The 25772-nt window shown below is 34.4% G+C and overlaps 2 protein-coding genes across 18 annotated transcripts in view; both read left to right on the forward strand.

Annotated features, from left to right (window-relative positions):
* LOC105344902 (uncharacterized) overlaps window positions 1–25772 on the forward strand; it is a 151663-nt gene that overhangs the window by 38200 nt on the left and 87691 nt on the right. For 11 of the 17 annotated variants that reach the window (XR_010713573.1, XR_010713572.1, XR_010713574.1 and 8 more), the window contains one exon: window positions 1172–1773. The exons of the other annotated variants lie outside the window; for them this stretch is intronic. The gene's annotated coding sequence lies outside the window, so the exon portion shown is untranslated. Of the gene's footprint in view, window positions 1–1171; window positions 1774–25772 lie in introns of those variants that run through there. 17 annotated transcript variants of the gene reach the window in all.
* LOC117683153 (E3 ubiquitin-protein ligase PDZRN3) lies at window positions 4645–10364 on the forward strand. The gene is given in 6 exon segments (XM_066083438.1): window positions 4645–4680; window positions 4820–4966; window positions 6775–6990; window positions 6993–7156; window positions 7158–8058; window positions 9101–10364. Coding segments are annotated over 6 exon segments (1647 nt in total). The 3' UTR covers window positions 9284–10364.

Genomic DNA, 25772 nt, shown 5'->3' on the forward strand with positions numbered 1-25772 from the left:
TAAGTAACTTTCCTCTGTATAAGCTGCAGGTAATATTTATTATTAAGAAGGGAATGTTAACAGGAGCACTAGCAATCATACATCAATGGATTGCTCAATGTTTTGATATTATTGTCTGTCTGGGTTTTTTACTAGATAGGTTCTTTTAAGGTTATCACACCCACCTCAACGAAGTTGCAAGGGGTATAATGTTTTTGACCAGTATGTCAGTCAGTCTGTCCGTCAGTGCTGGGTTTTTTTTTGTAAGCGCAAATTCTCTTTAATCGTTGCAAAGAATTTTATGAAACATTGTGGATAATTAAGACACAATGTGTAGATTTGCATATTACAAGGAAAATGTGATTCCATTATTTTTATAGGAACTTTGGCCGTTTTAAACTTAGAATTGTTATCTTATATTGAATATAGTAATACACAGTTTGTAAGTGTAACTCCTCTAAAACTGCTCCATGGAATTCAAAGAAACTCTTTGGGCATTTAAGACAAGATGTGTAAAAGTGCATATTACCAGAAATTCTGTTTCCATATTTTTTTTTCTTGAAAATTCTTTTTTTTATACTTATTTTTTTTAAATGTAAAAGACAAAGGAATAGATGTGAACATTTGCAGGAAGTTTTGAGCTAATAAGGTTTTGCAAGTTATGGTTTTTGCCAAACTATTTTCTGTATTGGGAAGCGTTGGGTGTGTGAGCTTACATTGGAACTAAACTTGATTATTGATTTACTTTAACTCATTGTGAGACAGACAGGCACCAGGGTAGAATTATTGAAATATGCAATTGATAGAGAGAGAGAGAGAGAGAGAGAGAGAAGAGCACTAATCTTTAAAAATTTATATATTATGTGAACTATGTCGTTTTGAAGATTTATAATTTAGGGTGAGACAGACACTGGGGTAGATTTATAGGATATTTATTTGATGGAGAGAGAGAAAGAGAGAGAGAGAGAGAGAGAGAGAGAGAGAGAGAGCACTAAGTTTGTACATTGATATATTATGTGGACTATGCCGTTTTAATGATTTTTAATTTTTGAACCTGTTAAGGTTGTTAAAGATTCATATAAAGATATTACATGTAGTAAAGTAAGAATATACAAATGATATTAATGAATGACTAATCATATAACACTTATAAAATCTGAACATGTATTGAAGCTTACTCTTTTCTTTACAGTTGACTGGTTCCCAGTAGACCTTGGACTGGTAGCCATTGGTGTCAACATGATGAACTCACCATAAGCCTCCAACAGTGACTGTCATGGGTTGGATCGTCTATCGACCCTTGATGGGAATGGACATATTAACTATTGACTTTCTTTATTGTGGACTTTACGTTACGTGGGTACATAGACATATATCTCTCTTGTGCATCAAGTACATTTGGTAAAGAATACAAACAGTGAAGTGTACATTTATTCAAACATCTGAAAATGAAGAGGTCATTTACTATCATCATAGGAACTTGATACACGCCACATACTGTACATGTACATGTATATGTACATCACTTGAATTCGTTGATAAAAGATCATAAACAGAATAGATGAAAAGATATGTAAGTTTACTGTGTATTTTTTATAATGACACATAAAACCTATAACCGACTAATGATTTTATCTCCTCTGTACATTATTTTTGTCTGTGTTTTTGATTCAGTTGTTTAGTGTTTTTGATTCAGTTGTTTAGTGTGTTTGATTCAGTTGTTTAGAGGGTTTGTGTTTTTGATGTTTTACCCTAGTTTCTTTTTCCTCAGAAATAAAGAATGGCTTATCTTGATGTTGTTATTATGTCTGATTGATTATATATAGCCTTAGAGTTTCATGCTGATTGATCTAATCTCTCTTTGTACAGTAAAACTTGCCTATAAGGTACTTGGATTAATACAGAAATTAGGGTTTTAATGAAGATATAACACATTTCCCTGTCAATCATATTTCAACTCTTTTTGTCATGACGAAAGTATGGAACTTAACAGTAAGTCGCCTTAACTTCCTTATGAGCAAGTTTCCTGTATGACTACTTTGGTTAATGTTTTTTTTCTGCTTAGGACAAAAATCCAGACAAAAAGCATGGGTATTCTGTTGAACCTTGTGTCATGTTGTAAATTTTGAATTTAGCGGATGGCAGTATAAATACAAAATTTACAACATGACACTTGAAGCATCTTAAAAGAAGCAGCAATAGTATATATGGTTTTAAGATGAGGTTCTCAACCATTTTAAAAATACAAGAGGTCCAGGGGCTTAGTAACGCTAGTCTGATATTCTATAGACTAACAATTTAAAAAACCAAAATCCAAGATTTGACCATGCATAAAAAATTACGTGTACAAAGTGTGTCGAAGTGACCTACTTAAGTGACTACCTTTGTCCAAGTTCTGAAACAGATTTGATTTACTTTGAATACCAGTAGATAAATGACAATGATAACAAATTTATGGCAATAAGTGGGTCACTGTAACCTGTATTAAGGTAACATAATTAGAGGTTATAAAATGCACCAACCAAAAAGGTTTGATGAGTTAATGCCTTATAACATCTAAGACAATAATTATGCCCCCCTTCAAAGAAGGGAGGGCATATTGCTTTGCTGCTGTCGGTCGGTCGGTCTGTCGGTCCACCAACAGTTTCCGTTCATTTTCTTCGTAGAGGATGAACATATTGAAATGAAATTTGGTATACAGGTTTATCATGATAATATCTAGGTCAAGTTTGATATTGGGTTCAATCAAGCAATTTTCGACATAGTTATGGCCCTTGGACGTAGAAAAATTCTAGTTCTTTGCAGTATCCGCCAATTTCTTCGCAGAGGATGAACATATTAAAATGAAATTTGGTATACAGGTTAATCATGATAATATCTAGGCCAAGTTCGATATTTGGTATGATCGAGCAATTTTCGACAGAGTTGTGGGCCTTGGACTTAGAAAAAATCCAGTTATTTAAGTTTACGTTCATTTTCTCTGTGGATGTTTCCAAGGGAGGGGGGCATAAGTGTTTCACAAACATCTCTTGTTCAACTATGAATTACAATAAAAGTCCAAAATTGGGTCACTTTGACCTACTTTTGAATGGTCAAATCTTTCTATCTTGATGTGAAACACGACACAATGATATAGGGGTGAAAGGCGGGGCATCGTTTCAGGGATTTATATCTCACTTGAGATTGACCACAAGAACTTGGAAACATTAGGATTAAGTATAGGTCCCCTACACTGCCCTGGTATCCGTTTGATGCACACTTCAAAGATAAAAGAGATAATGGTCCGCCTTTCACCCTTATCATTGTGAAATGCTAAAATATGACAAAGATCGGGTGACCTAACTGAACCCTTGCAGGGGTCATAGGTGCCCTTTAACGCTTATTATGAATACCCCTTGAGGTCCTCTACTTAATCCTAGTGCTTCCAAGTTCTTGTGGTCAATCTCAAGTGAGATATAAACCCCTGAAATGAGCCAGAACCCCTGGGAGCCACTTGGTGGTACCTCTACAGCCTAAATTTGAGACCGGGAAATAATAGCCCCATAGGTCCCCTACACTGTCCTGGTATCCGTTTGATGCACTCTTCAAAGATAAAAGAGATAATGGTCCGCCTTTCACCCCTATATCATTGTGAAATGCTAAAATATGACAAAGATCGGGTGAGCTAAACCGACCCTTTTCATTGTCGTGGTTGTATTCTTCGAAGGTTCACGTCAAAACATGGCTGAGAGAAAATAATCCCAATTTCATCTGATGTTTTTCGCTGTTTTTGACTGCGACATATGATAATTTTTTATTGGTATAAAATCACAATGCTGGGTGTTCTATTGTCGCATATTCGTAATAATACGATGTCTTTTTAATTTTCGATTGATGTTGTATCCGGGGGAGAGAAAATGCCCGAGGATAAATTTTAAAACACGTATGCGCACATGTTCAAGTTCGATGTAAACAAATTATCCTGCAACACTGGATTGGCTTGGGGTTTTATTTATTTGTATCGTTTTATCGGGCCTTTTAATTTACTTTAATTTATCATGGCTTTTATATCATACTACGTTTGCATATCACTTTATACGATGCATATAGTTTTTCTATTTGTATCAATAAGACTACACTTAGGATAACATTATTTTCATAACTAAAAACCCGTATAGACGTAATTCATTTCTATCCAACAAAGATACATTTATAACTCTTATCCAGGCGAGCTTTACTGCTTCAGAAGTCTTCAATGCTCGTACAAATTATTGAGCATTAATCATTTTGATTTATAATTAAAATATGTCGATGATTAAGTAAAATATAATTTTCTGTTCGAGTACTCTCAGTACTTTGATGAATTTCCTTATTGGCTGCTAGCTTCTACGGGCTTAGTGGCTGCTGTTAGTGGCTGCTAGCTTCAGCCTGGTTAGTTTCTGCACGTAAATATCATTTTTCTTCTTCTTACTCCAAAAAATGTGTATGATTCTATCCTAGTACGCTTGCAAGTCAAAGTGATGGGGAAGTCTTTTGCCTTTTTTCTACAATCTACTTCAATATTCAGTTCATTCTTGTCCTGTTTTTTCTTTTTTGCCTTCCATTTTTTTCCGTCAAAAAGAACGTAACTGTTTGTTTGATTTCAGTTTTTAGAAGGGGGTTATTAGAATTTTTGATTTGATTTAGATGAATGGTAAAACTGTCGATTCTCTTAACCTTATGGTACTTTAAGGATCTGTTGTGTAGATCTGTCGGTGAGGACTGGAGTATAGAGCACTCTATCTGTAGCTCCAGCTGTGACTTCTGTGTATGTTGTGGTAGGGAATCTGTGAGTTGACAAGAGTCTCTTTGTTGACAACAGTCTCTTTTCTTTGATCAGGGACACATGGAGGAGGAAGGGGGAACCACCGACGCGGCCACCACCGAGAACTCGCTCCACAAACACGAGAAAGACAGTGGGGTGGGGCGCACGGACGAAAGCACACGCAACAACGAGAGCTCGGAGCAGGTGGGTCATTATATTGTCTTATACATGATATTGTCTTATACATGTAATTGTCTAATGCAGACAATTGTCTTATACATGTAATTGTCTAATGCAGAGAATTGTCTAATACATGTAAATGTCTAATGCAGAGAATTGTCTAATGCAGAGAATTGTCTAATACATGTAATTGTCTAATGCAGAGAATTGTCTAATACATGTAATTGTCTAATACAGACAATTGTCTAATACAGACAATTGTCTAATACAGACAATTGTCTAATACATGTAATTGTCTAATGCAGAGAATTGTCTTATACATGAAATTGTCTAATGCAGACAATTGTCTAATGCAGACAATTGTCTAATACATGTAATTGTCTAATACAGACAATTGTCTAATACATGTAATTGTCTAATGCAGACAATTGTCTAATACATGTAATTGTCTAATGCAGACTATTGTCTGATACATGTAATTGTCTAATACAGACAATTGTCTAATACATGTAATTGTCTAATGCAGACTATTGTCTGATACATGTAATTGTCTAATACAGACAATTGTCTAATACATGTAATTGTCTAATGCAGACAATTGTCTAATACATGTAATTTTCTAATGCACATAACTGTCTATATGCATGCATGTACAGATTGACACAACAACAATACTAAAATATCAAATTGGATGAATGAATTCAATTAGTTGATGTTTTGAATCAGATCATTTCACTCTTCTCCACCCTTTGATCTTGAGACTCGGCAATCTGGTAGGGTTTTAGTGCACAGGTTTTTTTTATCTTCCTATCATTGTTAAGCAGCTATCTCTTATAGAAATCATTATTTGTTGGTATTATTTACTGAGGAAAAAAAGGAAGCAGCACTAAAAAGTCACTGTAAAGCTGGACTGCTTACGATTTCTTTTTGTTAACTTTTTCTTGTGTCTAGTTTTGCTGCAAGCAAATGCAATTTCCTGTAATTTTGTAAAATAATGGAAAAGAAAATAATATTTAGATAAACACTTTTCTGTAGTAGGTGTTGAATTTGATTTATGGAGACAAAAAGAATGAAGGGAAAATACAAGAACAGTTTAAAGTATTTTATCTTTTGGAAGCATGTTTGATGTTGGCTTATTCTTGTTTTCAATCCAAATGAGCTGCACTTTTTCTCCTTTGATCTGAAAAGAATGACAGTTAAATCTGGCATATGCAGTTCAGAATTGTAAAAAGCCATTTTTATAAGCAATTTTTTTTTCAAGCTAACCCCCACCTCAATTTTTTTTTTTTATGAGTAAAATTCTGACACAATAAACCAACATCCTTAATTGTTCATTGACAGCGGAATTGCCTGATACTTTTGAAACTGGTAAGCTTAAGTGATATCGAGTGACAAATTACTAGAAATAAGAAACGTAGATAAATATCTACTGTGTTAGCGTGCGACTCCCGGCCAACAAGATGGATTTGCATGTTAAATTAATAAGATAGCAATCTTGGATTTATTTACACACAGTCTTATTCACAGCAGTTTTGAACTGACAAATATGGTTCATTTAAACTAGTGATCTTAGGACTGAGTTAGCATTGTTGTACCAGCCAAGAAAATGACACACAGTCATTCAGCAATGTCATGTTTATGATCGAGATAGATGAACTTTATTTGAGAAGATACAGCATATCTGAACATTTAGATTCCAGAGGAATTCAGTTTCAGTTAAGCCTGTGATTTTGAGACTTATATTCTGCATATTACTGTGTGCATACAAGCTACAGTAACTTTGTGTTTTTTTCTGTCCATTGATCTAACCTGATGTCTTTTTTTCCCTTCAGGATCCAGACACAGAGTGCACTAATTCTCCGGCCGCGACATCCAAGTTCCGTCGGAAGAAGCCAAACTACAGTGATGACAGTGTGTTGTCTAATGAAGTGACCGATGTCACGGACTACAGCAACGAGTGTGACAGTTTCCGTGCTCACTTGGAGAGCAGATGTGCTAACGAGATGGAGGGCTCGCCGCACAAAAACTCAAAGAGAAAGGAAAGGCAAAAGTGAGCAGTATTGAGCGAGAACTCGCGCTTCTGAACAAAGAAATGGAAACTATTAACATGGAATGTCAGGAAATGTGTGACAAACACACAAAGGACCTAGGCAAGAATCAGCTTCAGCGTGAAGCTTTGACAATTAAAAGTCCAAGAATTGTACCCAGAATGGGAATTATATGACAACCCAAATTCTTTGGATCGTCGCAACACCTTACCTAAACAGGTTTCTCAGCAGACGAAGTCAGCGTGTGACAAAGACGCATCTACCACAACTAGTGCTTACAACACGGGAGAGAGCTGTCGCAGCACGCCACTGACTCTAGAACTGAATCAGGCCTCAGACGAAGGCGACTTCAAGAACTCCATGCTGTGTCTGGCTCCCTCCAACACATACGTCTCCGCGCTGAGTGACACCGAGAAACAGACACAGACCCCGTGCGGTCAGAACGAGGGGTCCAGTGATGAGTACGCTAGCATCGGGCCAGGGCTCGAGGCATCCGCAAGTCTCCGCAAACAGAACTGTATGGGCGAGTCCCTTCAGGACCTGTATATGCAGTACGCCGACGTTATGTACATCAACCAGGCCAACCTACAACACACCATAGCCATCCAGCAGAAACTGTTCCAGCAACAAATTGAGCAGAACCCAATGAGGAGCAGAAAGAACAATGGCGTCTCCCAGCAGCCTCCATCTTCTGGTGCTAGCTAAGTCAGTGGTCAGGTGGAGAATAAATCCAGAGACAGTCCGAATGTCTCTAAAGACAGCCCCAATATTACCAGAGACAGCCCAAATGCCACACCTCCAGACAGTAGCGGTGAAATGTAGTGGGTGGTGAAACGTCGGCCAGATGGTACACGCTACATTACACGCCGTCCAATGAAAAGTAAGCTTCTGAAGGAGAGAGCAAAGAAAATCTCAGAGGAACGTTGTGGAATGACCACAGATGATGATGCAATGAGTGAACTGAAATTCGGACGTTATTGGTCAAAGGAGGAGCGTAAAAAGCATATAGAAAAGGCACGCGACCATAAGCGAAAACGCGAGTGCATGATGAAAGCTAAAATGGAGACACTTAAGGTAGCTCGCGGGTTTACCTGCTTGTGAGAAAACCTACCTAGAAAATTTGTCCACGTGATCCATAGGTTTCGGGGTTTTATTTTAAAAAATTATTTGAGATTCGTCTGCGTAGTAATAATGTTATCGTGATTCAAACACAGTGTCGCTGATGAAATAATGCATTGCCATTTCAATGAAATATATAGTAAAATGCGTATCTTAGTCGAAAACCGCATTTTAAAACTATGCTTCAAACTTTAAAACGATCTAGACGAACTTAATTTTACTCAACACAATAACAGAAGAGATAATTTTGAATCAATTCATAACAAAAAATCAATATGTGTTCTCGGCCAATTTTTCGCAAAACAACTTTAAAGATTTAAAAGATTTTACAAAATCCTATATTTTCATCACGTTAGCACGACGTCATCAATTTCTTACGTTTGAGAACCAAAAATGAAAATGCGCTGGTTGGCCAGACTCGCCGATTAACACATATTAGAACACGCAAATCCAATCAAAATTATAATGAATGTTTTTGAATGAACAAATGCAATTATGGTAAGGTTTTTAGAGAAGAAACTTGGCTAATTTTCTTTTCATGAAACTCAATCAGTCAAGCATGCATTCATTGCAAAAACAATTACCATACAACTATTGACATATTAATAAGTTTGTAATCGTATACGACAACTAGCTAAAGCCAAAATAATTTTAATATTTATATCGGTATTTGAAAATACAGAACGAGCGAAGTTAATGCATACAGTTCATTTTTTTTTACAATGTACTTGTCTAAACATAAATCAGATTAAATAGTTCCAACGCACACTCATACCTTATAAAACTAAATGCGAATATGTATGTCACATCTTTAAATTTTTCGCACTTGATACTTATAAATGTTTGTATAAAGTGCAATTTAGCTTTTTCAAATATTTCATTTTATGTTTTTAAGAGCATTTGTTATTTTCAAAAGAAATGTATGAGTTTGCTATGACGGTCAACTCTGTACGCCGAATCCTATTGTGACGTCAGCAAACCCGCGAGCTACGTTAAAGAAGCTGAGGAAAAGAAAGAAATAAACATTGTGGAACTTAGTCATCGAAAGATGATGAAACATAAAAACAAGAAAGTGTTAGACAATTTTGTGACTGTGCAGGAGATGCTGGCTCACGGAAGTCGAGTGACAGACGGGAAAACGTACAACCCGCTGCTGTCCGTGACGACAGTTTGATTCTGTCCGCGCTGTAGTGGGCGAGGATTATTTGTGATATACTACATAAACTGATGTGATGTTTTAGAAAGAGATATGTTTGTCCTGATATTTATGTATTTTAAATCATGTTCCATGAAGACTTCTGTTTTCAGTGAATATTTTTTGTTTTGTTTCTGCAGTGAATGTTGACTTGGCTGTGAGATTTGATTATCTGTTGTGGATGTATGTAAGAGATGATTATTGTTATAAAGTCTGCAGGTTGCATATTGCAGCTATAAACACAAGTGCTCTAAGTCATAATGCTGTCATCCTTCATGTGATATGTATGTAGCTGTACACCAGGCCTGCTCTGGTTTGATCACTTTGTTATTGTCAGGGGTATGCAGCAGGGATCCCTCCTTACTCCACAGTTCTTCATGTTTTATGTTCATTATTTGTAAAGTTTCATAACAATTAAATTATTCTGTTAAGATTTGACAGTGTCCTGTACTTAAAGACTGAAGAACATTGCAATGAAACTGTACATCATAAACTTTAAGGAATTATGAGTTATAAATTGCAATGTAGATATACATATATTTATCAAGGAGCTGTATTGGTGACAAGCTAGTGTTTGTTGAACCATAGAAGGAATTCCAATTCTCACTGTCTGATAGTCCCCACTAATGAGGATTCTGCCTTTATTTCTGTCTAAAGAAAGGCATTTTTGCTGAATTGTAATTTTCATTTGCCCGAGAATTCCAATGTTTTAAACTTAAAAGCATTTATTTTAATTTAAGTTTAAGAATTCCAAAAGATGTAAAATCTGAGCGTATAGACTCTAGTATGAGGTATTTGTCTATACCAGTGATCAGGTGGACATGTTGTCATAGTAACTGTGTGTTGACATGGTAACTATGTTGAGATGGTAACAGTATGTTGGCATGATAACTGTATGTTGACATGGTAACTATATGTTGACACAGTAACTATATGTTCAAACAGTAACTATATGTTGACAGGTCACGTTCTGTCCAATCTTGTGCTTCATTATTCTGTTTCTGACTTCAGTGATACACAATTCATGTCAAATAAATTATTGTTTTATAAACACTATCAACTCTTGTTTGCATTGTTTTCATATGGTATTTTAAGAGAAAGGGGTGAATATGAGAATCAAGATTTATGTAAATAATTAAAATAAAAGCATAAAGGATCGCTGTGCTTTAAATTTTGTGGGTGGATCCTGATAAATGGTAGGTGGACGTTTTATTGTTGGCCAGAGAGGAAAGTTCTCCACGTGGTCCTGCTTTTGGTGGGTCTCTTCAACTGTTGAGGGACGGAGCTGACGTTTTTAGTGGATTTATCGTGGGTGGGGCGGGGAGGGTGCTTCTGACAAACGTACCAACACCTTTGTCACGTGGTACAAAGGGTCTTGTCTGGATTATTAACCATACTGTCATGTACATTGTTCAGAGTTCCGAGATAAATGTCCGCCATTAACGCTGGAAACGTTACAGTCTTGACACGGGGTATTCCAATCACTGAGATAGATGGACACACAAGAAATGATATTTAAGAAGATATTTTCACATAAAATTCATAAAAAAGAAGAGTCTTTGTTAGATTTAAATGAATTATAAAATAGTTACAATATACATGCAGTCTGGTGTGATTATATAATTTTGAGAAATATAGCGCAGGTATGACAAAGACGTAAACTGTCTGATGGAATATATATATATATATATATATATATATATATATATATATATATATATATATATATATATATATATATATATATATATATATATGTTAAGTTCATGTAAAAGGACGTGTCCTTTTCCTCATTATTATTTTGTCGTACAACGAACGATAACTCTGATTTCTCAGTCAGTACCCAGTTCCAAGTAAAATTTAGACATACCTTCTAAAAATTTTATTTACCGAAAAAAATCACGCTTCTAATCTGAAAAATGATCAAGTCAACCATTTTTGATTTAAAAGTTTAATTAATGCGTCGCCAAATACACATAAAATTATGTCATTAAACATTAACATGTTTATAAAATTGCACTTGATTTTATTGTTTTAATTTCGATGAACAGTACGTTACTATAGAAGTGTCCCGTACCACCTTTAATAAAACAATATCTGTCATGCATATAAAGAACAGGGTCATACAAGGCGTTGTATATCCCCCACTCGGAGCAATGAAGGCGAAAGCATTTCAATTTAAGTTAGAATATTGACTTTTGCCTTGTATGCATTGTTTTCATTATAAATTTCACGATAGAAGTCAATATTGTGCTTTCATTCTATTAACACGACAGGTATATGTTTCCAAATTAAGCTGCACATTGTTTTTTTTTTGCCTAAATCTTGTATCATTCACTGTTCTTAATTGCAAAATTAGGTATGAATGGGTCCTGTCTCCATCCTAAAATTACTTTTATTTAAAGAATAAGTTTATTTTGATTTTTATTATTGATTTATTAAGATGGAGTCTAGACCCATAATGAATCAAATTTGTGGGTTATATCTGAGGTGCGTTCAACAGCGCGAGCGCTCGCTTCTGAACGATCACGTTAGCGAGAGCGATCGCTTTTATAAATATCAGTAATAAGAATTATGTTCTCTTTCGCTTCGCTCAGCCGAACATAAATTATGTCAAGTTCATAATCATATAAATAAACGAAACAAACGCATAATGAAGGAGGTGACAACATTAGCCAAATTTATTATCGTTTTTATATACAAGTAAATTTGGTTTCATCCATGGAACAGCCAGCCCCGAATATAAAGTATCCACCGCAAAAAGCACTGCATCCTAAAAAGATATTCTTGCCAAAAGCAGGACATCGAGATCAGCTATCTTTTAAAAAACGAGAAAAAAGAAAAACATCAGCAATTTTGCGACTAAGTGGTCGTAGCTAAGTTGTCGAATGGCAATAGAGCCTTGGTCCTGGGTTTAAATACCACAAGAACCGAATAACTCATTACAAGAAAACAGTTCCCAGCTCTAATATTAACTCCTAAGGTAACCGTTACTTATATAAAAACGCGATACAAATTGAACACCGAATAGTCAAGACAGCCTGAGCGCGGCACCCAAATCCAAAGGCACCGGGATCGAACCTCAAATGTACAAACCAAGTTTTAAAAATTTTATATGGAAACGAAAAGAAATATATATCATTCATTGATTATTATGAGGTGATAATTTCGGTCGGGGCCAAATCCAATAAAACCCGAAGGGCTTTATGATATATTTGATCACAACCAGACCGAAATTATCCCCTCATTATAATCAAAGAATGATTTCTTATAACTTATATTTATATAATTTTTAGCCATTGTATGTTTAAATATATAAATAAGCAAACCCCGCTGGCATCCAAATTAAACGTCATTTGAAGTTATTGGACTGTATAGTACAAAATCAATTCGTAGTGTTATCACAGGCAAAGACACTAAAACATGTAAAATGAATATATACCAGGTAGCTGTGTGACGGTGCCTATTTACGAGCGGTGTTCAGCTTTAATCACAAAACTAAAACAATCCAACAATATGATTGATCTGTACACTACATTAGGTTGAATTTTTTTTGTTCTTGTTCAATTTTTTGTTTCTTTTTGTTTTTGTTTTTTTTTGTTTTTTACATTTTTTCATTTCCGAAATATTCCATTCTGGCATCTGAAATTCAATAGCTCGTCAAATTCAACCTACATGTACATGTACAATTATGCATACTAGTATACTGCAACCCCCCCCCCCCCAAAAAAAAAAAAAAACACCAAAAAACCCCAACAAAAAACAATGTTATGAGAATGCTAGTGGGGTCATTTAGCTCCCCTGTCGTATTTTTTTCAACGTTAAAGTAAACAGGGGCGGATACAGGATTTGTAGTTAGGGTGGGGGCGTGGATAAAATTATTGAGGCAGGGGGTCTGGGGGCCCGTGGGTCCAGGACAAAGCCCTGGTGGGGGCCCAGGGGGCGAAGCCCCCGGAAGCTCCTGGGTTTTCGTGTATTTTGAAGGTAAAATCAGGCTAAAAAAAGTGGTATTTTTTTTTAGTTATGTACACTTTTAAAAGATGAAATAAGCAATAAAAATAAACAAATAAGATAAAGTTTTCATTTCTTTTAATCACCTGACTTCTGCCATCTACTATTTCCCCTTGGTGCTTACTTCCTTTACACAAAAGCCTATAACATATATATAACAATTATTATTTGACACATATTGTTACTTATACCTAATACATGTTACATGCATTGGATTAAAAACCAAATAGTTTAGGCATTTATGAACTCCCAAAATTAACCAGGTTGTCAAAGTTACAACATTCTAATGATGTTACGGTATCCGACCCCCTATTAGCTGTTAGAAATATCTGATGCATCAAATCTTCAGTATTCTTATATTAAAATAGTCTATTTACCTAGAAACAAATTCAAAAAATATACAGTAATTAATTAATGATTGCACATAGACCATCTGGTTTTAAATGCAATTATATATTTACCTTCGACCAGCTTTTAAATATTCAGAAATTTTTGCTTGCATCGCATTAGGGAAATGACAGCGCAGTCTACACTTGAAACAAAGCTGCTGGAATTTCAAGTCGATTCTTGGTCGAAGCCCCAAGTTCAGGGCCCTGGGGAATTTAATACAGCCACCATAATGAAATGACCAACACTGCTTGTTTTAAACACAGTTTAATTGGTTTGTTATCAGAACCTGTCAACATGCATTAGGATTAGATGTTTATAGAGCAGCAGAATTACAGTCAGCATAGCACATCTGGTGTATCAATGAGGTGTAACATTGAGTCAGGCATAAGTGAAACACAAAATGTTAACTTTTCTATGTAAAACTTATCAAATCATCTATCATGTATACAGTCGTGCATACATTGAAAATTGTAGGGGGGCGTGCGCCCTCCACGCCCCCCCCCCCTTAAATCCGCCAGTGGTAAAGGTTGCCTGCCCTCCATCTCAAGCCCTGCAAAAGAGCAGTACATTACCACAGTTACCGTGAAGGGGTTATAATGGCCCTCTTCTTCGATCGCGTGAATAACTAGATACCGGAAAATTAAAGTGGTAGCCTAACGTTAACGTTATGGGATACCTCCATGTTATGACGTACTATTTATGGAAATAAACAATACAATTAAATAAGTGTAATTTGATAAGAAGTTTCCCCCTCAAATTGTCACCTAGCAGCGTAGCGCAGTTGGTTAGAAGGTTTACTACGAATCTGTAAGTCATGAGTTCGAATCCTTTTTCTGATGTCGTTTGTTCGGCCTTATCCTTATTTTCCTGACCACGTGCCGGTTAACCCCCCCCCCCCCCCCCAACACACACACCTAAAAAGTTATATCATCGAGTATATTGATGACTGAAATTGAGACACAATGAAGTGATAACCATTAACCATTAAATTGTAATTATAACATTAAAAACGGAATACTTGAATAGTTATCAAAATTTATTATATTCATTATCTGGGACCGAAAAGACTTGGGGTCGAAATTGTTTGACGCCGGAAAGACCAAACATTTGGACGTGTATATACTATATTGAAGCAGAACAAACGACATTTTGGAAAGAGGAAAGGGAAGGGCGTTTTTATCCAATTCGGCGTGGTAGTTCAAATGGTGTCCGTCTAAGAAAGGAAATATGTAAGCGGTTTTTTTAATGATGTGATTTGCTTTGCATTATGCCTATTATTCCCTCATATGATTCCGTCGTGCTACAGTCGTTTTACAGGTAACGAATCTATCAGTATCCGGTTTCGTCGTGCATCCGACTATTATTGTCGGAATTCCAAATGTTTTTATTTTTTGTTTTAATCACGATTCTTTGTCCTTCTAAACTGTGGTATCAAACTTCCGAAAATATGAATTAAGGAAGTATTCAACACCCCTCCATTTTCCTAGTTTCGGTATCGAATCAAGCGCCCTTTATCACTTCTGACCAAATATTTTGGGGTAGATCAATTTCGAAAATACACAAGAGGCACAAAACGTTACTTTATGAAATTAATCTTTCATGAAAACACTTTAATATGTTTTACGGTGCGACCGTTGGGGCGAGCGCAGCATGTGATCAAACAATGAATTATGATAAATCAGGCCAGAATTTTTTTATTTTTAGGTTTACAAACAACAAAATGATAAAGTTCCGTAGGAGGAGGAAATAAAAAAAAATAAAAATCTCTTGACTTACAATTTTTTTTATTTTTAGGTTTACGAACCACAAAATTGTAAAGTTCTGTAGAAGAAAAAAAACTTTTGTGACATCATCTTTATTCTAATAATATAATGAATGACAACTTCATGATAGTGGTGTGTAACTGCATCAAGTGTAGCATGTGAAAAGTATGTCATCTGTGTAACATATCACTGAAATAGTACATTAGAATATTAGACATACAGCTTTGATACTACAATAACATGTACATATAGCAATGCCAGGGGTGTGCAATTACAAAATTTGGCCACAAAGTTACTAGCCCAAGATTCAAAGTTATGAGTCAGACTATTGTCGGACATGTCAACATTTCATTAAAAAAAAAACCTAAATTTTATGTACATAAAGTCATAACGTTTTCTCCTGTATGATACTAGTATATAATTATTAATATACAAAATATGTATTACTTTCATGTTTTCTGCGGTTAAAAAATATTCAACTTCATTGATCTCTAACATTTTATTTACAAAATTGGTTTGGGTGTTTATATGTGAGAAAACTCAAACATAACATTGTGAATGTCAACAGACTCTATAAAATCACTGCAACTATATGTGTGCATGTATTTTATCCTGTTGAATTTCCATGTACAAAGTACAACTATGCAATTAATTATGTAATGGTAAATTTTAATTGAAATAACGGAAAATGCACAAACAATAATATAATTTTTTTTTTAATTCACTAGGCAGGTCACTTTAAAATGTGTTCATGAAAATAGTTACTGCAGAAATTTATAATATCTCTAATACATCTCTCTCTCTCTCTCTCTCTCTCTCTGTAAAATAAATTTTTAAAAAGACCAATGAATACATATGCCAATTCAACACAAAAAGAAAGGGAATCATTTTACAGTGATGTACTTGAAAACAGCTGCACAGGTAACTATTGAAGCCATGTTCAGTGAGGTGTGACTATCTCGTCTAGCCACTGGTCAACACTGTCGGTAAAACTTCAAAGTATGAAACTTACAGCAGACTGTTTGTAGAAGCTTCTCTGAAGAATGTTGCACGAGAAAAAGATGCGCAAGAAATTTTTAGGCTATCATGACACAAAAAGAGCAGATTTCATGCCTCTATGATAACAATGACGATACACTTTTCCTACTAGGAAAAATTTGCTGTCGGGGAGAAAAAAAAAGATCTTTTTTGTATTTTTATTTTTTTTCTAAAAACTCAGAAAACCGAGCGGCGGGTTTGTAAACCTAAAAATAAAAAAATGCTGGCCTGACAGTAAAAATAAAATTAACAACGTAAATAAAATATGATACAGTATCATATTATGTATAAAATATTATAAAATATCATACAATACAATATCATACTATATTATACAATATAATATCACATGTTTCAATGTTATGATGTATTATGTAATATGATATTATATCACATAATACAGTATTGTATTATATAAAATGATGTTGTATTATGTGATCAAATATAATAAGGTTTAACACAATACAATGTCATTTCATATTTGCAATATCATCTTTGTTTATTACAGTATTTTATTGTATAATATGATATATATTGTAAGTATGATAGGATGTAATATTTAATTTTATATTATTATATTGATTTACATATGAACATATGATTATCATACAATTTTTTAACAGATCATCTATGATTTTGTGTCAAAACAGAATCCATGAATATCCAAGATCATAAAGCATGATTTTCATATAATATGATAAAGGTGGTCTCATAAAGGTGATGTCTCATAAAGGGGATGCCTCGTCTCGGTGAGCTTTGTAATCTGTGATTACCTATGTTTTCTTTTTGCTTGTAAAGATTTTTTGGATGAGGCTGTCATGCCCCCCCCCCCCCCCAATCCCCTTTTTAAAAAAACCCGATGCTACGTGTTAGTTCCTGGAAATTACCTTAATTATAGTGAATAAAATATCCAAGTTACAAGTGTTTCCTATATCTGAAGAAATGTCCTCATTCTTTAGCTTTGCAAGATTTTGAGAAGATTTTGGTAAATTCAGCAGATTTACAATAACTTCAGTTAGAGTAATTTCCCCTTATTGTGACGTCAAAGTTCACGTTTAAGTGTCGTCTGACTCATTAAAACTCCCCTGAGAAATAAAAGTAAGCCAAGTATACTGTTTTATTTACTTAATAAGCATGACGTTCTTAAAATTACACTTATGCTTCTAAAAGGTTTTACTTTGATTCTCGCGAGACTTGGAAACCTTTGGAACTATGAATTGTGGGTCAAAATTTACTGAATCAGATCAATTAGTCTCGTTTAACCAGACGCTCAGATGTCTCCGTAGATCTCCGATCTGCTCGTCGGAGATTTATGGAGACAGCCGAGGTCTGCTTGAACGAGACTATATTTTCCAGCCAGCAGCCAGGTTTTGTTTGTAATCGGAGCTCTTTTCGTTTACGCACTTATCAATGTGAATGTTTAGTGATTTTCAATTGTAACATGTAAAATTTAATGCAATTTACCTTTTAATAACGATAAAATTCCATGAAAAGTACAAAAATATCACTTTTTGAGCATTGTCCAAACATCCAACTTCGGAGAAAAATAACTTATTTAAGTGCAAACAATATTACTTATTACTGACTCACTACGGAAATATATTGGGTTGATCAATCTCATAGATGGCGAGGCGAAGCCGAGCCGTCTATGAGAATGATCAACCCAATATATTTCTGTAGTGAGTCAGTAACTAACCTAAGAAGTGTTTTGTTTTCCTGAGGACTATCAAGTGACATATTTATTCACAAATAGTGATGACCTACGCAAAGCCATGTACAAGATGCTTAACATCTCGTCCAATTTAACTCATTTAAAATCTTCAAAATTTTCAATCTCATCTTTCAAATACTCTTTTAAAATCTATGCTTCACCATGTTCACTTACAATGTTTTGTTGCTATTCAATTTTAAATGTTTTATCCTTTTTCTTCAGAGATTTGAGGAAATTTCGATGCTGCCATTTTGTTCTGCTCCAGACAAAACAATGACATCAATATTCTAAGGGCAACTACTCTAATTTTAAAGAATTTTAAAGGGCAACTTCTCCAAATACTTTTAGAACTTACGGCATGCGGTTATGTAATAAATACTATGAAATGTCGAAAAAAGTAAGCGAAGCGTCGGCCAATGAAGGCCATATTGCCTAATATTATTTCTCATTGACCAAATATATAGATATATGAGGCAATCATATGCTATGTTTAAACCAATGAAAGTGTGACATTTCAGTCCAAGGGAAAACAAACCCCTATTTTGTGCAAATACAATCGATAGTAAATTATATCTAGGGTCTTTTAAAACAGGTTAGAAGTTTGCCAACACATGCAGCACTTTGCAAGATGATTTCTTGTGGACCTCATGTTTTTATCGAAAAATCGGCATATTTTGTACAAGTGTGCATGTGTAGACTCCCAAAACGGAGTCCAAAATGCTTGCAGAAATTCACTTCCGTTGACTCCGTTTTGGGAGTCCAACTAGACTGATCAATATATCCAGCTAAATAATACTTCTATCGCACTGAACCGAAACTAGGAAAACTATTATTTGATATGAAGCTTAATCTTAAACTAAATGGGGGTCAATAACAAACTTATTTTCATTGTTAGGGGTAGGCTTAATTGTTTTCACATGTTCGTTTTTTCTGCCTTGCACTTCCGGCAGCTCATATCTCGGTCACCTTTTTAATTTGTACACAATACGGTAAATAATCGAGCAAATGTCAAACGACTCCACACAAGGATAGAATATTTATTTCTGTATTATAATTACCTAGCTAAGGTTTTTTAACTTCATTTTTCTCCAATAATTTTTCTATAAATTAGTCGATACTGGCAAATATTTGTTACCGGTAAAACGACTGCACTTAGTCTTGTAAGTAATAGTATAAATACCAGTGCATTAACCATGCCACAGGAAGTTTCTAATTTCATCTGTACTTGAACAGTATCAAAAATCAATGCAGCACACGGCATTGAACCAAGTTTATCTCACTTAACATTTTCTTTATGTGATTATGTACAGGAATCAAACTCGGAACTCATGCAGTCAGAAGAAGCTTTACCACTGAGCCGATAGCATACGCAAGGTCCATATATCACTGACCACCACCCATGTATTCCAACAATACAGGTGAGTGTGTGTGTGTGAGAGAGAGAGAGAGAGAGAGAGAGAGAGAGAGAGAGGGGGGAGGGGCAGACATGGAGAGATAAAGAGAGAGGGAAAGACAGAAAGATACGTTAGATGTACACAGAGAGTGACAGAGAGCATACAGGTGTTGTTTAATTTGTTAAATAGCGAACGCAGGTCGCCGGCGCGAAGCGAGTTCTACTGACAAGGCACGTGTGAATAGAAAATTCGGACTTGTTGCACATTGATTCAGTGGATTCTTTTGGCGTCAGTTACTCAGACCAGTAATGCCCTGTTTTATTGGACCAGAAAAGGGTTTTTATATTATATATGATCTGCTGGATAAGCAGGGGAATTTTATTAGTTATAAACAAATAACCAATGTTTACCTAGTTAAGCTACCATTTACTAAATATGAAGGCTTAAAAAAGGCTATATTAAGCTCCTGGCCCAGTATCAGGCAATTTTTTATCTCAAAACTACAGCATAGGCCAATATGTGAATCTAAGTGGGAAACTGACTTAAATCTCGAACCAGACTTCAATTGGAACCACATATATTACAACTCTAAGTTAATCACAAAAGATACAGAACTGGTATGGTTTAATTACAGAATAATTCATAGAATTTTAGGTACAAATAAATTTTTGTATATTTCTAAGATAAAAAACAATAACTTATGTGCAATGTGTATGTTGGAACCTGAAACTTTTAAACACTTATTCTACCATTGCCCACTAATCTTGAATCTCTGGACAGAATTGTCAGACTATATTTTTAATAGATCTGGCAAGAGAATAACATTTGATATCCAGAGATTAAAAGAAATTACTTTATTTCTCCAAATTTCTTAAGGTTTTCCAATTTGTAAAAATTAATTAAATTCATGCATTTTTACCTTTTGATAGATGAAATGTTTCTTAATTGTGTAAGCCAATTGACAAAACATGCAATAAGATAATTCTTTGCAAAATGACAATGATATTTGCATTTTGGGGTATTAGTCCTACCCTTTGAACCATTTACAACCATTATACAGAGAAACTGTTTAATTTTGTAAATAACTGCAGATTTATGATTTTATGATAGTTTTAGCATTTAATTGGCACAAATATTAACTAAGCACTCTATGATAAGTAAATTTTTTACAAGTAAGTTTGCTGCAGAAAAGATGAAATAAACTGCAATGAACATTAATAATGTTATAATCTTTATTATTCAGCAACATTGTATCTGAGATAAATTCTACTGATAAATAAATAAAAATTCTTATAAATTATGAATAATGAAAATTTACTGAAAAAAATAGGAATGTTTTATTTTATTTTGCATTCAAATTCATATATTTACATTCCACGTATATTTTGCATGTAAAGCTACTGCAGATATAGCACCATAACACAGAAAGGGTACTAAAAGGTTAATTGACGAGTTTTAATTGTGACGTAACAAACGTTGAACGCTGATAAATACAACGTCACAAGCGAAAATCAAAGATCACGCTTGTGGCTGTTACAGTGGCTCTTCCATTAATTTAAACTTACCCATAGGATAGTACAGTAATTTTGAGGTATAATTCGCATTTGCGTACAAGGCAAGAATGTAAAAAAAAATGTAAATATAAGCATTAAATCCTTATTTTTTGAAAGATATAGTCTCATAACTGCAACGGTGTGTGCAAACAAATTTTCCTAACGCGCTAACGCGCGTTATTCAATTTGTATGCACACATCGTTGCAGTTATGAGACTATATCTTTCAAAAAATAAGGATTCAATACTTAAATGTTTACATTCCAAATATTTTTTGCATGTAAAGTGTATGAAAAGATACTGCAGTTATAAGACTGTAACACACACAAGTTACTCAAAGGTTAGAATGACTAGTTTAATTATGACGTCACAAACGTTGAACGCTGTAAAATGCAACGTCACAAGCGAGAATCAAAGTTCACGCTTGTGGCTGTTACAGTGGCTCTTCCATTAATTTGAACTTACCCTTAGAATAAAACAGAAAATTTGACGTTAAAATCACATTTGCAGACAAGGCGAGAAATTTTAAAAAATGTAAATATAAGCATTAAATCATTATTTTTTGAAAGATATAGTCTCATAACTGCTGCGGTGTGTGCATACAAATTTTCATAACGCGCTAGCATGCGTTATTCAATTTGTAAGCACACACCGCTGCAGTTATGAGACTATATCTTTCAAAATATAAGGATTCAATGCTTAATTACGTTACATTGCTACCTTTATTTTTATTGATTTATCATAATTCATTATTTGATCACATGCTGCGCTCGCCCCAACAGAGCACCGTAAATCATATTAGATAAACCTTTTGTTATGTTTCTATGGGGAGGGTAGTCAATCTTTTTTAGACAGAGAGAAAAACAAAGACATAGAGAGAGATACATAAAGATACAGGTAATGTTAGATGTACATAGAGAGTGTCAGAACGCACAAGTTCTACATGTATATAATTTGTCTATAGATAAACTATGGAACGCCATGGCTGCCTTATAGCATTATACTATAGGTACATTATGTCAAATTACCATTACATTATGTCAAAGTCCATTACGTGGTGTGAATATATCTTTACGCTAGGTCAAATCGTTATTACGTGATGTCAAAAGCACGTTAGGTGAAGTAAACATGTCTTTACATTATGTCAACTTTTTATGTTGTGATGTAAAATCACCCTTACGTTATGCCAACATTGTACAACCAAAGGTCAATACATCATGACATTATTTCGACACTGTATTACATGGGGCGAATGTATCCTTACATTATGTCAACATTTTATTACATGATATCAATATATCCTTACATTATATCAACACCGCAGTATGTATCGCGATTCTATCCTTACATTATGTCAACATTTTATTACATGATATCAATGCATTTTTACATTTTATCAACACTTTATTACATGGTGTAAATATATCGTTTTATAATGTCAAACCTTTATAACTTGATGTCATAAGTTTATGACGTTATGTCTAAACTTAATAACGTGATGTGAATAAGTCTTTGCTGTAGGTCAGTTCTCTATTTCATGATGTACATGCTCCATTACTTTAAGGTGAAACATCATTTCGTTACGCAAACACGGATACATCGGCCTTTCTATATACAAGGAAACGGTAAGCTTACCCAAATGTATCCAGGGGTTATTGAAACTTTGTGGAACAGAACGGAACCAGTAAAGGGTCATCCAATGGGAAAATAGAAATTTAAAAATAATGATTTATTTTGTTTTTATTTATTTCATTTCAAAATAAGATTGATCTTTAATTTTATTGTTTAAATTCGTTGTTTAAAGAAAAAATATACATATATTACTTACTACTCTAATATTAACATATTACAGTATTTTCACGACAGAACTTACTAACTAGTTTAAGCTAGCGAAAAATATTCTCTATTAGTTAGAGATTTAAAACAAACGAAACGCATTCCAAAGCATACCATCTTTAAACTTACAATGTCAGCAGTACTTGACTTATTTGTAAGCTTCTGGTTCCGTTACGTTCCGCAATATATTATTACCCCTGTGGATATTGGTATTCAACGGAACAGAACGGAATGAGCGTAAATTTCCTTCTCAACCTATTTTCACGCCTATTCTATACTTACAACGAAAATATATGTAACATGATCATACATTTAACTGTTTACAAAAACCAACACTCATGCTGTCTAATTAATTCATTTAATTAAAAATTAGTAAGTTACATGTATGGGGCAAACCCTGAAGACAGTACCGATTCTACCAAAAGTGTTTGCCTTTCTTTATAATAATTCTGAAATCGGCGAATACAGTTCCCCTCTCTTATTTGTGTGCGTTTTTATTATGACATATTTCTGATTTATACCCTCTGTCTGAACAATTACCTAAAACAAACATTTCATAAAAACATCTATATCAAGATGGAGAACGTCTTTAAAGGGGTTAAAGATCTCTTGTAATTTATTTGTAGATTTTATTTCATATAAGTTATCAAGTGCCCTCTTGGATGAAAAGGAGAAAATTTATTCAGAGGAACGTACATGTAGCGTACCCCCTCCACAAACACCATTCCCACCCCCTCTGCAGCAATAAGAAAAAAATCATTTTCATAGCATAATAATTTTGTAGCAGAACGGCCATACCTACATGTGTAGTTAGGGTCAGTATCCTTAATTTAAGATAGCAATAGCAACGTTTACTTTTAACTACTAAATACTTTATTTTAACTACTAAATACTTTGAGACTAAATTTTAGAAAATTAAATATGCACTGGGTGTCTGCGCCACGACATACAGGCTTTGGAACGATAAAGAACCCTGACTGCTAAATGACTGAGTGTGTAGTAACGAACGTAATTTGAATATTATAATTGAAGTAAAAAAAGTAAAAATCAAAAATAAAATTTAACCCCCCCCCCCAAAAAAAAAACCAATGAAGGGGTTATTTTTAGATTTTATATCCATTTCATTTTAAATATTCAAGGGCCGATGAGCACGAGAAAACTTGGATTTTAAGTCTTATTCTTATAACTTAGGTCTATCTAAACTATAAATTCAATGTTTAAATACGTAAATGTTCATTCACTCTCGAGAAATTAAATTGTCAGCAACTAAGTCTTTCACAGCTTTCAGAAGACCTATATATATGCCTATATATATTTTCATTCTTGTATGATTAAATCACTGCTTCTTACTAGTATCTACTGTTGGGGTTTTTCTGGGTCCATTTGGGTAAATCGGCGTACCGTTTCTATATAGTAAATTTTGTATTTAAAACATGACAAATATACAAAGACCAAGGATTTCGTGTTTGTATAACGGAATGATGTTTCGACTTAAAGTAATAGAGCGTATACATCACGGAATAGAGAATTTGCCTAATGTAAAGACTTATTTACATCACGTAATAAAGTTTAGACAAAAAGTCAAGACATTTTCGTATCAAGTAATGTACTTTTGACATAAAGTGATAAAGTGTTGACATAATGAAAGGATGAGTTAACACCATGTATTAAGGTGTTGATAAAATGTAAAAACGCATTGATATCATGTAATAAAATGTTGACATAATGTAAGGATAGAATCGCGATACGTACTGCGGTGTTGATATAATGTAAGGATATATTGAAAGCATGTAATAAAATGTTGACATAATGTAAGGATACATTCGCCCCATGTAATACAGTGTCGAAATAATGTCATGATGTATTGACCTTTGGTTGTACAATGTTGGCATAACGTAAGGATGATTTTACATCACAACGTAAAAAATTGACATCATGTAAAGACATGTTTACCTCACCTAACGTGCTTTTGACATCACGTAATAACGATTTGACCTAGCGTAAATATATATTCACACCACGTAATGGACTTTGACATAATGTAATGATAATTTGACATAATGTACCTATAGTATTATGCTATAAGGCAGCCATGGCGTTCCATAATAAACTGTGATTTTGTAATGTTTCTAGGAGGAGGATGGTCAATCTTTTTAGACAGGTATGAGGATTTCTGATGAAAATTTGATTTCTGAAAAGGGTGAATAGATAAAAAGCAATAGTGTGTCAGAGTAATTGAACATTCATGTGTTATAAAAGAGGAGGAGTGAGCTACAACAGACTCGAACTCGGGACCCTTCAGTTTAAAAACCAACGCTCTACCGACTGAGCTAAAGGGTTACCCCACTAGCTACAGTCCCTGAAACGTTCTACTTTCCCACTTGAATGGTGGACGCACTCTGAGCGTACGCTGAGCGAACGGTGCATATACTACAGAATTAGACAGATTAAGAAAAAAATAAAATGGAAATGTATGTGAAGTGCATTTAATATAGCTATAGGAGTGATGCATAACAAGCACATTTAGGGAAGTTATATAAAGCATACATAATAACACTGAAAACATGCATTTTTCTTTTAGACATGTAATATTTTGCATGCTATAGAATATATTGCACATGCTATAGAAATATGTTGAAATATATTGTGCATATTACAAGTTATAATATACAATCAAGTACACTCGTAATCTAAATACGCAATATCATTCTGTATACAAAATCTCTCTCTCTCTCTCTCTCTCTCTCTCTCTCTCTCTCTCTCTCTCTCTCTC

This window comes from Magallana gigas, chromosome 4, assembly GCF_963853765.1.
Source record: "Magallana gigas chromosome 4, xbMagGiga1.1, whole genome shotgun sequence".
Classification (NCBI taxonomy): Eukaryota; Metazoa; Mollusca; class Bivalvia; order Ostreida; family Ostreidae; genus Magallana; species Magallana gigas.